The 15,519-nt window shown below is 35.3% G+C and overlaps 1 protein-coding gene across 2 annotated transcripts in view; it reads right to left on the reverse strand.

The window, feature by feature from the left end:
• LOC141461286 (uncharacterized) overlaps positions 1–15,519 on the reverse strand; it is a 359,837-nt gene that overhangs the window by 46,260 nt on the left and 298,058 nt on the right. For both annotated transcript variants that reach the window (XM_074142197.1, XM_074142196.1), the window contains exon 6: positions 448–571. In XM_074142197.1, the coding sequence (XP_073998298.1) occupies positions 448–571 (124 nt within the window). The remainder of the gene's footprint in view (positions 1–447; positions 572–15,519) is intronic.

A 15,519-nucleotide genomic window follows, 5' to 3' on the forward strand; every position in this document is an offset into this window, starting at 1 on the left:
TTGTTACTACTGCTAACGCACTCTATCAAAACTTGCCTTTAATTTTTACTCTCTCCTTTTCTTTCATCAGAAGGTGGAGACAAAACTTTTGAGATACCTGAAGCGACCAGATTTGGATTAGTTTCAGAAACTCACTGAACGGCTTAAGCATTGTTCCCTCTGTTAGATTAGTTTTTTTAAAGTAGTTGCTACCTTATGCATTTACTCGTTTCTTTTAGTAGTAATTGTAAAAAACAAATGTATAAGAACAAAAAATGAATGGCAGCGAAAAAGCGAATGAACAAATCGCTGAAAGTAAGCAGTAAGAAGCTCCTAGAATGGAGAAAAGTAAGGGCCCATAACCGGATTCGAGCCCGGGAACCAATATGAGCTACCACTGAGCTTATCGCACCATTTACATATTTTCTAAGAAACAAAAATATACCATATAACTGTTTTAAAGCTTACCGAAAATAGATAACCAATTACAAGATCGGCATCTTCAGGTATGTCGAGTGAATTTTTCTTCAATATATCTGTACTAACCCAGCGACAGTCGAAATAACTGCGTACTGAACTGTCATCTTGTATTCTGCAACAAAACAGTAAAATAACCTAAAATTAGAAGAGGATTTTTTAAAAAAAAAAGAATTATGTACGTAATTGGACTTACATAAATTAAATACGGCATTGTAGGGAATCAAAGATGGCAAAACTTCTGAAATTCCACTAAAATGAAGTTTTACAGTTAAAATAAAATAAGCTTAAACTTATTTGGAAAAATCACAAAAATGAAACTTTCACTTCCTCCAGTTTACAGGTCTAACATAAATTTGATATATTTTTTGATTTTTTAAATTAAAAACAAATATTTAGTTCAACTATTAGCGGGCAAATTAGTATTTGCGTGCAGCATTGATCCTCAGTTAAGTTGCGGGAGCAATGGACTACGATGTTCCAAGATTGAACAAGTCTGAGAGAAATAGAAGGCCTTTTAGGAAAATCCCTTAAAATGAGGGGAAATTCCGTCAATAGATTGAGAGTTTAAAGTTAGTGCTGCGGTTTGTTTCTAACGGTACTAAACTGAAATTTACTCCAAAATGCTCGAAGAATTCACCACTGTTGAGGCTATATTAATTGTACCACGCCGGCATTATATTCCAACCATACTTACCCAGTCCAGTTCTTGGTTCTAACCACTTTGTTGTTGGTTTTCTTGTCTGGTTTATATTATTGACCATTTTCTTATTACAAATTAACAAACAAACTTTTGAAATTTTCTAAGGAAGTGGCCACCCTTTTTTTTGGGTTCAAGTACGAGGGTCGTTTGAAAAGTCCGTACAAAAATAAAAACTACTTAATTTTTGGGGGTAAACCTTTTTTATTTTTCAACATAGTCTCCTTTTAGGCTTATGCACTTCGTCCAACGCTGCTCTAGTTTGTTGATCCCTTCCGAATAATAGGATTAGTCCAAGTCTGAAAAATAGCCATTCGTTTCTGCAATCACCTCCTAGTTTGAATAAAATCTTTTTCCCGCCAGCCATTTCTTCATATTGGGGAACAAATAGTAGTCCGAGGGAGCCAAGTCTGGAGAATAGGGGGGGATGTGAAACGAATTGGAACCCTATTTCCATTAATTTTGCGACCACAACTGCTGAGGTGTGAGCTGGTGCGTTGTCGTGATGGAAAAGGACTTTTTTGTGGGCCAATCGTGGGCGTTTTTCTTGCAGCTCGGTTTTCAAACGGTCCAATAACGATGAATAATATGCACTTGTAATAGTTTTACCCTTTTCCAGATAGTCGATGAGGATTATTCCTTGCGAATCCCAAAAGACAATCGCCATAATCTTTCCGGCCGAGGGAACGGTCTTCGCTTTTTTTTGGCGCAGATTCCCCCTTGGTAACCCATTGTTTAGATTGTTCTTTGGTCTCAGGAGTGTAGTGATGTATCCATGTTTCATCCACAGTGACGAAACGACGCTTAAAGTCCTGCGGATTCTTCTGGAACAGCTGCAAACCGTCCTTGCAACACTTCACACGATTTCGTTTTTGGTCAAGCGTGAGCAATCGCGGCACCCATCTTGCGGATAGCTTTGTCATGTCCAAATGTTGATGCAAAATATTTTGTACCCGTTCATGCCCACAGCACTAGCAATCTCACGCACCTTCACTCTTCTGTCATCCATCACCATATTATGGATTTTATCAATGATTTCTGGAGTAGTAACCTCAACAGGGCGTCCAGAACGTTCAGCGTCACTTGTGCCCATATGGCCACTCCGCAAAATTTTGAAACCACTTATAAACTGTTCTAATCGAAGGTGCAGAGTCACCATAAAGCTTCTCTTTAGTCTCCTGAGGCGTTTTGCCTTTCATAAAGTAGTGTTTAATCAACACACGAAATTCTTTTTCGTCCATTTTTTGAAAATCACACGACTTCCTTGATTCAAACGAATGCCAAACACAAAGAAATAGACCGATCTGGCTGAAACTTGGTGTGTGTTCTTCCAAGAGATGCTACTAACTAAACATAACCTCGATACGCGCCAGTGGTGCTATCTCTCTGACTTTGCACGGACTTTTCAAACGACCCTCGTATGTGTGCACTGATCAAAAACTACACCAATTTTTGGTATTTATTAGTACGTCTTACCAGACCTCCACAGATGTCTCTATCAAAAGCAAATTGCCGGGTTTTAGTTTCAGAGAATTGATATCAAAGTTAGTTGATTAATTTTACATGGATAAAATAATGAGCGCAGTATTGTATGGAGCGTAAGGCTGTGTCCAACTTTGAATAGCCTTCACTTCCGTGTTCATCATCCTCGGAAAAACTCTCAATAAAAAAATATATAGCAGAAAGTCAGGACAAACTCCTTCACTGCTACTTTACACAGTGACTCCAAAATAGTTACCTACCTCTGGGGATGGACTAGGAAAGACTTCTTTCCTGTTGAGCCCTAATTTACATTTCTATGTATATTCATGAATTGGTAACATAAAATTCTCTCACTGTTACGTTGTTCTCCCACTCTCGGCCCTATGTTCAACAGTCAAAGTAGCAAAATGGTGAAAGTCTGCAGCACATCCCCTGCTAGGGCTCCCTGCGAAGTAGCGGTGGTAGCACGGGTGAAGAGAAAACCTACCCTCCATCCCTGGTGTTGCTGCTACTAGAGACGACGAGCTGATGGGGAGCCAAGAACGGGGATTCAGAAGCGAGAAGAAGCAACTTAAAATGCAAACAGGCCCACGCTACCGGTGGAGGAACGCCATTAACATGCCTTTTATATTATCATTTGTGCAAACAGTTCGCTTGATTTCCCTTCATATATCCCTAAGAGGAAAGGGCAATGAGGAGACAAAAAAATTCTTTCATTTAGTACCAGTTAAAGTTGGAGAATGTTGACACACCAGTTTCCAATGTTTATGTCTAGCTATTTGTTGATCATAGTTTATTTAATTATATCTTAGTTCTTCTGCAGCGCCCATTGACCTCTTTTTAAAAAGAAAAAAGGGAAAGGACGAATTTTTTTGGGGGGAGAGCTAATTTTTAGGAAGAGTAGATTTTCGTTTGCTTCCCTTGGTTATAACATTAAAAAAATACAAAGTCGAGTTCATGTCATTTCAAGTTTTTTAAATTAGAACTTTAAAATGTATTTTGAGAGACAAATCGGCAATAAGCAAACGATGTTTATAAGAAGCATCTGGAATAATATTGTTTCAAACAACCCGATTCCAATTAAATTCAGAATTTCGATTTTGTGATGGTATCTAGTGAGTGCTGTGGGTGTCAAGTGTATGAATTTCGTGCATACTAAGATGCTGAAGAGACTGTAAAGGTTCTTCATTAAGAAAATATTCCACCTACTCATCCAAATATCCATCTCTGCTATTTGTTCAAGATACTGGAAAGGAGTAGGTTATTTACTTCCACTCTTGAAGGCCATTCTTCCTTAATTGGTTACATCAATGCGAAGTGTTTACGATTTGTAGTTTAATGTTTGAACTTAGATGGATACCTATTATTGATAACATTAAACTAACAGAGTAGTCGCAATTTGTATTTCAAAGTTGGTAACGGTCATTCCCAAAATCATTATCAATCTCTTATTTTAAGGTTACTTCTGAGTGATGATCCCTGGATTGAAGAAAACAAATGGGTTCACCAAGTAATTAGCTCCAGGTGAAGAGTCAATTTATTTCCTGGCTCGAGTGTCCCATTCTAAAAGAACTCAGGTAGCATCATTATAATAAAAATGTTTTTAAATAAGATGGAATTGCTGTGTATTATTGCGATTGGTTTCTCTAATAAATTATGTTACTTAGCGTTTGTTATAAGTAGCTGTTTAGATTAAGACCAAACATTTTTATTATTATTTTACTTTTTGGTAAAAAAAATCAATAAATATTAATTCTGATTATTTTTGTGTGTGAATTTTTAGTCCAGCCTCATAGATAAAATGACGAAAGCATTAATAAGTAAATATGGGTGGATGAGAACAGAGAACATCATGCCTTACGCGCTGTTGTGTTTTTAATAATTCATGCTTATAATTTAATCTGATCAGCTATTTATATTGGAAGTTAGGAATGCTGCTCTGTACAAAAGTTTAAAATGTGGAATGTAAAATTTTAATTACTAATCCAACGAGGATTAATGCAGTTAATCAAATGCAGTTTATCATTTGCTCTTATAACATTCCCAATTAATTTCTCATAAATAACTAACTACCCCCTTCATAGAATATAACTTTTATCTCCAATTCAACTATTGAATTCTGTAACCACCATATAAATTTGAATTTAAAATAAATTCAATGTAACATGAATTCAAAATATTTAAATGAACTCTTAAACAAGTTACTAATACTTCAATTAAAGAAATTATTTTCTCTTAAAACTGGGTTATATTAATTTATAGATAGTTACAAAAGTACTATGCAATTTTTCTTGTGCATTTCAGTTCTTATGACTTACGATATTTCAATATTTCTTTTTGAGAGTAAAATCTTCAGGATGATCCTAAATTCGTTCTCAGCACATCTTATCCTTACACAACATATTCTATGCGTGTTTGTTCAATAGTAATATAAATGAGCCGTACATAGACGTCGTCTACAACTTCTTGTAACATAGATGTGGGTCTTCTGTTGCGTTAACACTTCTTGCAATCACATCACCTCACCAGATTTCCTAGAGATAAATGTTAGTACCTATATCAAAGATAATGTTTTTTTTTTGTGTGTATTCTGCGTATTAAAATGGTTGCTTATTTGAAGAAGGCTCTGGTGATGAATATAAATGTTACAGTGTAGTTCTGCGAGTCAAGATAGTTACTTTGAAATTTTGCTGCTGGATTAAGTATTAATGTTGTTGGCTAGAATGCTCTGTCTATTGTAATCTGATTAGACCTTCCATAGAATTGGACATCTGCTGTGGAGGATATACGTAGTAGTTTGTTGGGTAAGAGATTTACTCATGACGTCAATGCTCTTGTAATCTTGGGAGTTAGTTTTTTTCCCTCCAGTTTTGTGAGAGATTCTTATTTTCCTTCCAATGGTTGCTGAGGAGGTTTACTGCAGTCGCACATATGTTGTCCTTCGCCTTAGTGGCTTACTGAACCATTTTGTTTTCGAGACAATTGCGTTACATCATGTTATTTTTAAAAGATCTAGTTATTTTTTTCCCCCTCACTTAAGAGGGAACTTTCCAGATTACCACATTCTCACCAGTTTAAATATCCAACAAAAAGTGTAACTACAGAGTTTATAATTGTTTACAAAATTCACTTTTAACCCTGCACGAATAAATAAGGCTTTGTTAAAACAAAACCAGTTTATTTCTTATCTCAAGCTGTCCTCGTCTAATTGACGCCACATTCTGCCATTAGCTCGTCGCCCGATCTACATATCTCAAGTATTGTTCTTCTCTTTTAGTGGCTCTCTTTGTCCACCTTTCGTTTGCCTGTCCCCCGTAGAGTCCTGTCTATCGCCATAACAACTTCTTACTGCCACTAATAACGTTCTCTAGCCTGGGATTTTTTTGTTTTTTAACTCTATCTTGGCTCTGCAGGATAAGATTCAAAATGTTTTCAATTTGCTCACTTGAGTAACTTAGTCAAGGCATCTTTGATGGCTAAGGTTTTTGAGAGACAAGAGGCATATTGATTTTAAGAATAAATTTCATTCTACAGTAATATGTACAGGCCAAAGATATTCGTCTAATCTAATGAGTTCTAAAGAGACCATACCCCATACATGTAAACTTTACATTTTATATCAATCAATTCCTAACGCTTTTCATAAATTAGTTTTTATTCTACGTTTTCCTTTTTTTAAATAAACATTTAAGCATTTTTTTGATTAAACAAATGCAAAATTCCCATTATACCAGCACCCAAAATTTATGGGAATCCTTCAATTACGATTTACTCGATTTACGCGTTTGCCTTCTTCATAATTCTCTTTCTGTTGTAAATTTTACTTATTTTTTTAAAACTTTTTTAAATGTTTCCACTCATTAAAAAAGAAAATCCTAATAAGCGATTTTCTGAAGGATGTACACATATTTTGGAAGGAGTAGAAGTGAATTGGCGACATAAAGTGAAGAAACACAGTGGCGAGGTGAACAATAAATAAGGCACTTCCCTCTTCAGCTCAGTTCAGAACACTGTACACGGTTGGCCAGTCAAAAGCAGAGCGAAGGGCGAATCCTAAGCGACTTCTTTCAAGAAATAAGAGAAAAACAAATTTAATAAAATTAGACGAGCACGCCCTTTTTCACCAGCTGACTGCCTTTTTTATTACGCATTAATTACGACGATACAAACGGGACAAAAGCAATAAAACAGAACCAGTTGCTAACTGCGGAAAATGGCGTCGAGAAAACTGTAATTATAATTAGAAAGAAGTGTCTCGAAATAAAAAAAGATTTAATTGAAAAAGAGTAAAGTTAAGAGTGGATTTTCGAGTGTTCTCTGTTTTCTTCCACTGTTAGAGAACGAATGGATACTTCTCACCTTCTCAAATCTCTCCGCATTTATTAATGTGTAAGTGTAGGTTTAGATTTAATCACTAGATTCTCCAAAAAAACTATTTTTAAACTTAGACATCCACTTACTAGATCAATACTGGATTTTGTAGGCTGGGTCGTCCTAATTTTCATAATGTAAATTCAAAAACAGTGGAAAAAGTTGGAAATCCAGCCTAGATTCACGAAAAAAGTGATTTATAATGTCAAATAACCGTTTATTGGAGCAGGGCTGGATGTTACAGACTGGGTCGTTCTTATTTTCATAATAAAATTTCAAAAACAGGAAAAAGTTGGAAATCCAGCCTAGATTCACGAAAAAAAGTGATTTGTAATGTCAAATAACCATTTACGAGAGCAGGGCTAGATGTTACAGACTGGGTCGTCCTTATATTCATAATCTAGTGGAAAAAGTCGGAAATCCAGCCTAGTTTCACGAAATAAGTGATTTGCAATGTCAAATAACCGTTTATTGGAGCAGGGCTGGATGTTACAGACTGGGTCGTTCTTATTTTCATAATCAAATTTCAAAAACAGTGGAAAAAGTCGGAAATCCAGCCTAGATTCACGAAAAAAGTGATTTGTAATGTCAAATAACCATTTACGAGAGCAGGGCTAGATGTTACAGACTGGGTCGTCCTTATATTCATAATCTAGTGGAAAAAGTCGGAAATCCAGCCTAGATTCACGAAAAAAAGTGATTTATAATGTCAAATAACCGTTTATTGGAGCAGGGCTGGATGTTACAGACTGGGTCGTTCTTATTTTCATAATCAAATTTCAAAAACAGTGGAAAAAGTCGGAAATCCAGCCTAGATTCACGAAAAAAGTGATTTGTAATGTCAAATAACCATTTACAAGAGCAGGGCTAGATGTTACAGACTGGGTCGTCCTTATATTCATAATCTAGTGGAAAAAGTCGGAAATCCAGCCTAGTTTCACGAAATAAGTGATTTGCAATGTCAAATAACCATTTATGAGAGCAGAGCAGGGCTAGATGTTACTGACTGGGTCGTCCTTATTTTCACAATCTAAGTTCAAAAACAGTGGAAAAAGTCGGAAATCCAGCCTAGATTGTCCTAAAAATGTAATTCTAAACTTCAAATAACCATTATCTAGAGCAGAACTAGGTATTATAAGATTGGGCACCCTTACATCCAAGTGTTTTCATGTTTTTAACTTAATTTCAAGTAAAGAATGCTTTTGAAATTTCTTTTGGAAGTACTTTTATATGTTGTACTCAAAAGAGAAGGGACTAAATGTTGAACAGCTGAAACGATTGGGCATCTGCCCTTTAACTGCTGTTTTCAGATGAGTTTTTCTTGTCATCTTAAGAATGGTAAGGGGATGGATGGAAAAAGAATTTTCTTGACACAACTTTCTATTTATTTGTAACAATTATGCATTGCTTTAAATCCAAGCTCATTATGTTTTTGGAAAAATTTTATGTCCTTGTAAATAAAAATGAAAAAAGAAAATAAATCTTAAGAAATGTAAAAGTGGTGATGAACGCTTGAGATGGTGAAAAATACCATTAATGAAAATTTGCATACATCTTGGGAAGTTAAACGAAGTTTTCTTCCCACCATTTACTCTTGAAGGGAACTGAAAAGTTCAACAATATGGCTCAGGGTTTTCCTCGGTAGAGGAAATTTTCTTATTTTCCTTTTTACCCTTCACATAATCTGCTTGTGGAATGAATTTATTTTTACAATAATGATCTATGGGTGATGGAAGATTTATACATATATTTTTTATTGTCGAATTGTTCTGCAAACGGTGGGCATTGATCTGATGTTAAAGCTACTGGTTCAAAGGCCCTTAGGACGCGAGGAAAATATAAGAATGATTATTCTTCTTTTTGAATATTTTTATATAATCTCGAAAGTTTCGGCAAATACTTTTCGTCTTCTGCAAGAGGCAAAATGCTTTACATTTGTTCCTGTCATCGTTGAACGAAGGAGAAAGTATTTCTTTATTATATTCCAGCAAAATTTCTTTTAATAAACCAATACTGTTGTCAATACGTAGACATAAGCAGAAAATTATAGCAGGTGAGGCAATACTGTCGAATTAATTGACGTATTGAAAAGCAATTTTGATGTATTTCGTGTGATTGTGTCTGAATTTGAAATGAAGTGAAAATAAATAAGATAGCTTCGAGATCGAGACTTTTTATTTTCAATGAAAGAATTCATATTTGTATTTTATTTTTATTTAAAGCGTTTTTCAGGTCATTTGCCTTTTTTCAGCCTCTGCAGAAGTGTTCTTGGTCCATTATACTCAATTAATTGATTTTAATGGAGGAGAGAAGGATTGACAAGAATTAAAGAAGTTCAGTAGTCAATACATCACTAAGGTACTTCACTAAATGCTACACTTTTTTATGCCCCTCTTACACCACCTATGGTGTCGTTTCTAACGACACAACACTGTCTGAAGACCAGCAAAGCGTAGAAAAAGGGACTTAAAATAAATATTTGATGAGGATCCGTGTTGTATACTATTCCAAAAAAAAAAGTACGTTCAAGTAGCGTTCAACTTATTTGTGGATAGGTCTCTTACTAATTAAGGCTGAACGGAAACATTAAATTGCCGAATTCCTAATTATGAGGAAAATGTTGAATTGAATTTTACTTCATGGTGAAAAGTGAAATAATGGCCTTTGATTGAGTGTAAAATACATACACAGGTTTTTCACACTGAATAGATATGGTTTGGCGAATCGTAAGCCACAAGCTTTCCAAGAAAAAGCTCCGCTTTTGTTTTTCCTCTATTTTCATTTTCCCATCCTTTCATCCTGTACAAACTCACACTAGCACTATACATCACACCGTATGCCTCGTGGCTTTTCAATATGCCAATTAATTCGACAGTTTTGACTCACACTATCTCTTGTTTAATTCTATTCTAGTAGATTTACAGACAAGGGTTTTGATGGGTTTAAAGCAAAAAAAAAACAAAAAAAACAAGCTATATTCCACGTACATTATGTTTTTCAGGAAATCCACATTAGAGGGAAGGTCCAGAACTTTACCTTCTAAATTTCCACAACAGGAAAAGTGATAAGATTTTCCTGGTCATTTTAATAAAAAAGGGATTGATGTTCTTTTTAATGAAGTAACGTCCTGGACACGGATTCGGTTTTTGAACGTCACTTACAATGGGACACTTCATCTCCTTTCTGTCTATATTTTGTGCATTAAGAAAATTGCTATTAAGATTGAAGTGTGCCACAATAAAATTGAAATTGAATCAGCAGAAATTCATTAAAGAAAATATTTGTGGAGGAGGCAAAATTCTATCTTATCTTGCTTGTTCCTTGACTACCGTTTCTAGAAGCAGATCCAACAGTGATGTTATGAGAACTGCTTCCGTTCCTTAGCAGTGATTAAGGTTATCTTCAGTGTTATATCTCTCCTTCGGACAGAGCGTTGGGGCAAAGGGAATCATTCTTAAGAACATTTTGAGATATTTAGGGGGAAGGAAATGGAGTAAATAGCGCTAGGGAGCAAGATATCCTAGTCTAGGCTTTCCATCCATCACTTCTCAGCAAATCCTATCCTAATTCAAGTTATAAAGCGACTTATGCCAAATGATAGATGCCTTAAGGATGAACTGTGTCGAAAATAAAATTCTCCGAAGCAGAGAAGTGCTTCTACCATTTGCTACTACCACCAAGATCTGCACCAGCGACGGCTCCAGGCGGGCTCTCGCCCAGACCCTTCTGCGCTCATCGCCGCGGCCCTCTTACTCATCAAGACATAATTCACTTTTCCTAATTAATGCGATCATTTGATGTCACCACGGTAGCTCTTTCAATGTAAGTCAATGTAGGAGGATGTACACTCTCTCTTGGAGTGTGAGAAAGGAAGCCTTTAAATGATGAGTGCTCTTTTTTTTTGGGTGGAGGGAGGTTTCTGATGAGCCTGCGTTAAAGAATCACCACTAGCTGATGGAGAGGATTATTTCCTCTCTGGGGAATTTGCGGGAGAGGCCTGACGTCACTGGTTACCTCAACCTCATTCAGGATACTTCACAACAGACGCTGACGCTGACGTCACTTATTAATGGTAATTTGTTTTACATTGTTAACATTGAAGGTTAAGAAGTCTTCGGTCCTGACTTTAGGTACTATTTTAGCACAAGTTAAGAACCTAAACAGTAAGGACACCAAGTATATTATACAAGTTACAGAATTGCCTTGCGAATGACTCGAACGCCCCTTTACAAAGACGGAATCCAACGAGAAAGCAAATTATTAAGTTATGCGAACTCATCAGAGCGAATTTAACCGCAGGCTGAAGCGCTAACTGTCTCTCACTCTAACCACAATTATTAAATACTATTCAATATTATTGCAATTATATAAATCAACTGTATTTTGATCTTTGACGGAGAACCTAATTTAGATTTAGCAAATTACAACTGTAGAATTTGCAAGTTTCTGAGGCAATTACAAATCTACCATCATTTCATTAATCTTCGATTAACATAAGGCAAATATTAACAATGTTCTAATTACATGTAGAATATAACATAGTGTTTTTTCGTTCTAACATCAGATAATCTTGACGGAGTTGAAGTACAGATATTAAACTGCCCTATTTTGAAAATAGTACTTCAAGAACTGTGGATAAATCTGGAAATCTAGGCTAGAATGACCTGAATATAGTGTACGGAGGCACTCAATTTAGCTGACTGCACTCAATAAGTTGTTGAGTTTCTGAAAATTTGCATTAGTTTAAAAAGTAGGGATTATAAATTTGAAGTGATATTCAAAGAGGCAAAATTGAAAAATAAAATAGTTACATTTAATGCAGTTTCCCAACTTTTTATAAATGTCAGACCAACCAAAATATTTAATACAAATATATAAAATTAAAACTCTAATTGTGGCATCAGGTTTTCCTTTACAAATATGGTAGTTAATCACGTAATTAACTATAAAAATAGTTGGGCTATTTGTCAAGTGGACATCCTTTAGGATGTATTTCCGAATCTTAGCAGGAGAGTGGTGGGGCTTTAGTGGCGATAAAATAAGTGCCGAAAAGACTTATTACTGATGTTCTTTTTATGTTTACGATGATACAACCAATGAAAAATGGTTTTACTGGATTTGTCACTTTTGCTGCTATGTACAGCCAATAACAGGCCACTTACAATGGAAAGGAATCAAGTTTATACTAGGTCATCATTACTCCTTCACAATGAAGGCGTGCACATTGGCCAAACTCCAAATAAGTTTCAAAGAAAACTTTTCTTTTTTTTTTGGCCACCACAATACATTTTGGGTGTCTTTTACTTAGCAACACACTTAGCGATAAAGAAATATTGTGATAGAGTAAATTTTTTTTGGAAATTTGTTGTAAGAAGTAAATGGTTTTGAGGAAATCAAAATTAATTTCTATGGTGGTTGGATTCATCGTGCAGAAGTCTGAAGAATATTTTTAAGTCTTAAGTGTAGCGTATGACAGGCAGTAAGTAAAGATGTGTTGACACGATTGGCAAGTCGGTGGTGGTCCACCTGTCATCAAATGCTGTAAGAGGATTCTAGAAAGAGAAGAGCTAAGAGCGAGCAGCTGATTTTGACTGAGATGTAGTTAAACCCAGTCTTTCGACGTTCTAAAAAGAGGTAACATGGTGTCCATGTAAGTAGAATTAATTTGAACGAAATTTTTCATTTGAAAAGTTGTGAACTCGTATATTTGATGGTGATCTAAAGACTACCTTGAGGATATGGTTAGATGTACAGATCAAATGCCTCTACAGGCATCCTGGAATTAAAGGGCTATTCTTGTTAGGCTACAATTGCTCACTGAGACGTCACAAGATTCATAATGAAATAAGAAATAATGCATTTCCTTCTCTTGTGAGCCATAGGCGAACATGCAAGGCTTTAGTCTCGGCTGATGTTTGCCTGATCTGCGAACATCTAATTCAAGAAACACTAAAAACTAGACCCTGCTACTTCATGGTAACACCCCCTATAACCGGAAATAAAGGAGGAGAACTACAGAAATAGAGGGATTTGCTATTTCCCTAGCTGTTGTAAAGATGAAGCTGTTATTAATAACTTTTGCCAACTTAAATTTTCCATTGTAATGAAATAGCCATTTGGTGGTTTTGCACAGCAAAAATGTTTTATGAATTTTTTTAACTTTTAAACTTTATTTGCAAATAAGTAAATATGTTAATTTATTCGAATTTACTTTTGCTTTAAAGAAAATGTTCACTTTTCACACGTTTTGAGCTTATCTCTTTTATGAAAACTAAAAGTTTTGTTCTCTACTTCATTTAAAACTTGATATCTAAATAAAAAAATTTTGTTTAGCTTTCAGAGTAAAGTTAAAAGTAAGCTAGTTTTTCTCAGACTGAATGAAATTTAGCACATTCTATTACAGAGGTTTAAACTTATTTGAGAGATTAGTTCCTGCAAAGAAGATGAAAAGTTTCCTTCTTTCCAATAACACGAGCCAGCACTTAAACTATTAAGCCAGGATTTGATTATAGTTATTTCATTATAGGATCTACTGGGGGGTATTAAATAGAATCCGAATATTTTTAAAAGATATTTCTTAAAAATTCTGATTTAAACATCCGATTGTCTCTTACGCTATGATTTACTTTTCTGACACAAAAGAACTACATAAGAAAGTTGTAATGTTAATACATTGGAACTTCTTTATTTTTCTAAGTTATGTACACATTTATCAAATGAAGTATACATCAATCGATCTTAGAAACAAACATTTCTGAAAGAAGTAGATGAACTCCAATTAATATTGTATTAAACAGTTTCCATGATTGTCAACTGAAGCAGGAAAACGGGTGAAGTTAGAAGTACTTTGTTATAACATCAACTATCGAACATCCCCCGACGATACAGAGCAGTTTTAAGTGGCTGAAGTGGAGGACGGTAGCTTTGCTGGCGGGCTCAGTTTCTCTATGGTTCAATGCAGTAGTACACTATCTAAAACCATTCGATTGGCTTTCAAACCCTCTGGCTACATACTCCATATCAGCCTTGTACTAGTAAGGGGAAATACCGATATAGATTCACGTTAATTGGAAGTCTGAACCAGCTCGTTAGTTGAACCTCGCTTACGGCTATGACGGGAATTAGTCGGGCAAGAGGTAGAAATTCCCTTCCAATCCGATCTTCTCCCTGCTTTATCCAGTTCATGTCCTCAGAACGATGCTCTGTCTCCTATTTCACATCCTCTCCTTATTTATTTTATTTTTTATGAGAATAGTTCTTTCCTCTCAAATAATTGTCCAGATTATATCGTCAATTCGATTTTTCTTTAGATAATATTATTTAACTTCCCGCTTCTTTTGTTTTTTCTCTTTTGAATCCCAACATTTTATTTTTTTAATTTAACCTACTTTCTGCTTACTAGTTGTTAGTTGAAGTCACTTTTTATATATCACATCACTTTTACATACTTCTAGTATTTTAATTATCTATCGTGTATGCAATACAATTGTGGAAATAGAGAAATTAAAGTAATGCTTAATTAGAAAAAGGGGTCTTCATTATCGAAGCAAGATAAAGGAATAGTTGCTGAAAAACGATCTAAACAACGTTGTTTTCGTAGATTAAAGAGTGGTAACATCAGATTGACGAGAAAACCAGGTTTAGGTAGACTTTCAGTAATAGAACTGGATACTTTGGGAGAAACTGTGACATTTTTATCAAGCAAATGTTTCCTGGCAAATATCTTCTGAACTGGAGCTGTAACAATCTCAATAGTTATTGAGATTCCAACCCAGTTGGGTCTAAAATAGGGGAGTTACTGCTGTGCCTTTTTAGCAGGTCATAGCTATCTCACATTGCTTTCATTGTGCGAGAAAGATTCCATCTAATCGTTCAAGAAATCATTAGAAAACCAAAACTCCACTATTAAATAAAATAAATCATGCACCACGGTAGCCGAACTGCTAAAAGACGGGCCCGCAAAGCTTTGTATTGTGGTACTAGGTATGATTCTCGGTCTAGTTCTTGCATTTTATTGGATGTTTGCTATCCGCCTAGAATCCTGATCGGTAGTTGGAAAATATAGGCATTAGTTACAACTTATTAAAATAAATCACAGAAATTACTAGTATTTTTGCCACAGTGAGCGTAAAAAGTTTGATAAATTAAATGTTACAACGAATATTCCTAATTATTAAATAAAATCAATTATTTCAACAATTAGTGTGATAATAAATTAAGAAAATATAGACTACAGAGAAATTTTTAAGGGTGGAAAAAAAGAGTTTTATTTTTAGTTGAGATAAGGGATAAGGTAAATTGTAGGCAGCGTGCCAAACAGGCGTCTGCTGGGGTTGGTTTGGCCGAAATAGAAGAGATTTCTTTTTCAAACCTTTTCCAACTGGCAGAAATAACTTGGGTAAGTTAGATGAAGACAGTGGCTATACCATGGCCACAAATCTGGGAGGCTGTAGCGCCAAAACTCCCGTCTTCATTCTCTGGTCGCTTTAAGCTCGTTCATTAACAAGGCC

Source organism: Rhodnius prolixus, unplaced genomic scaffold (assembly GCF_049639745.1).
Source record: "Rhodnius prolixus isolate KJV_2025 unplaced genomic scaffold, Rpr scaffold_6, whole genome shotgun sequence".
NCBI classification, from domain to species: domain Eukaryota; kingdom Metazoa; phylum Arthropoda; class Insecta; order Hemiptera; family Reduviidae; genus Rhodnius; species Rhodnius prolixus.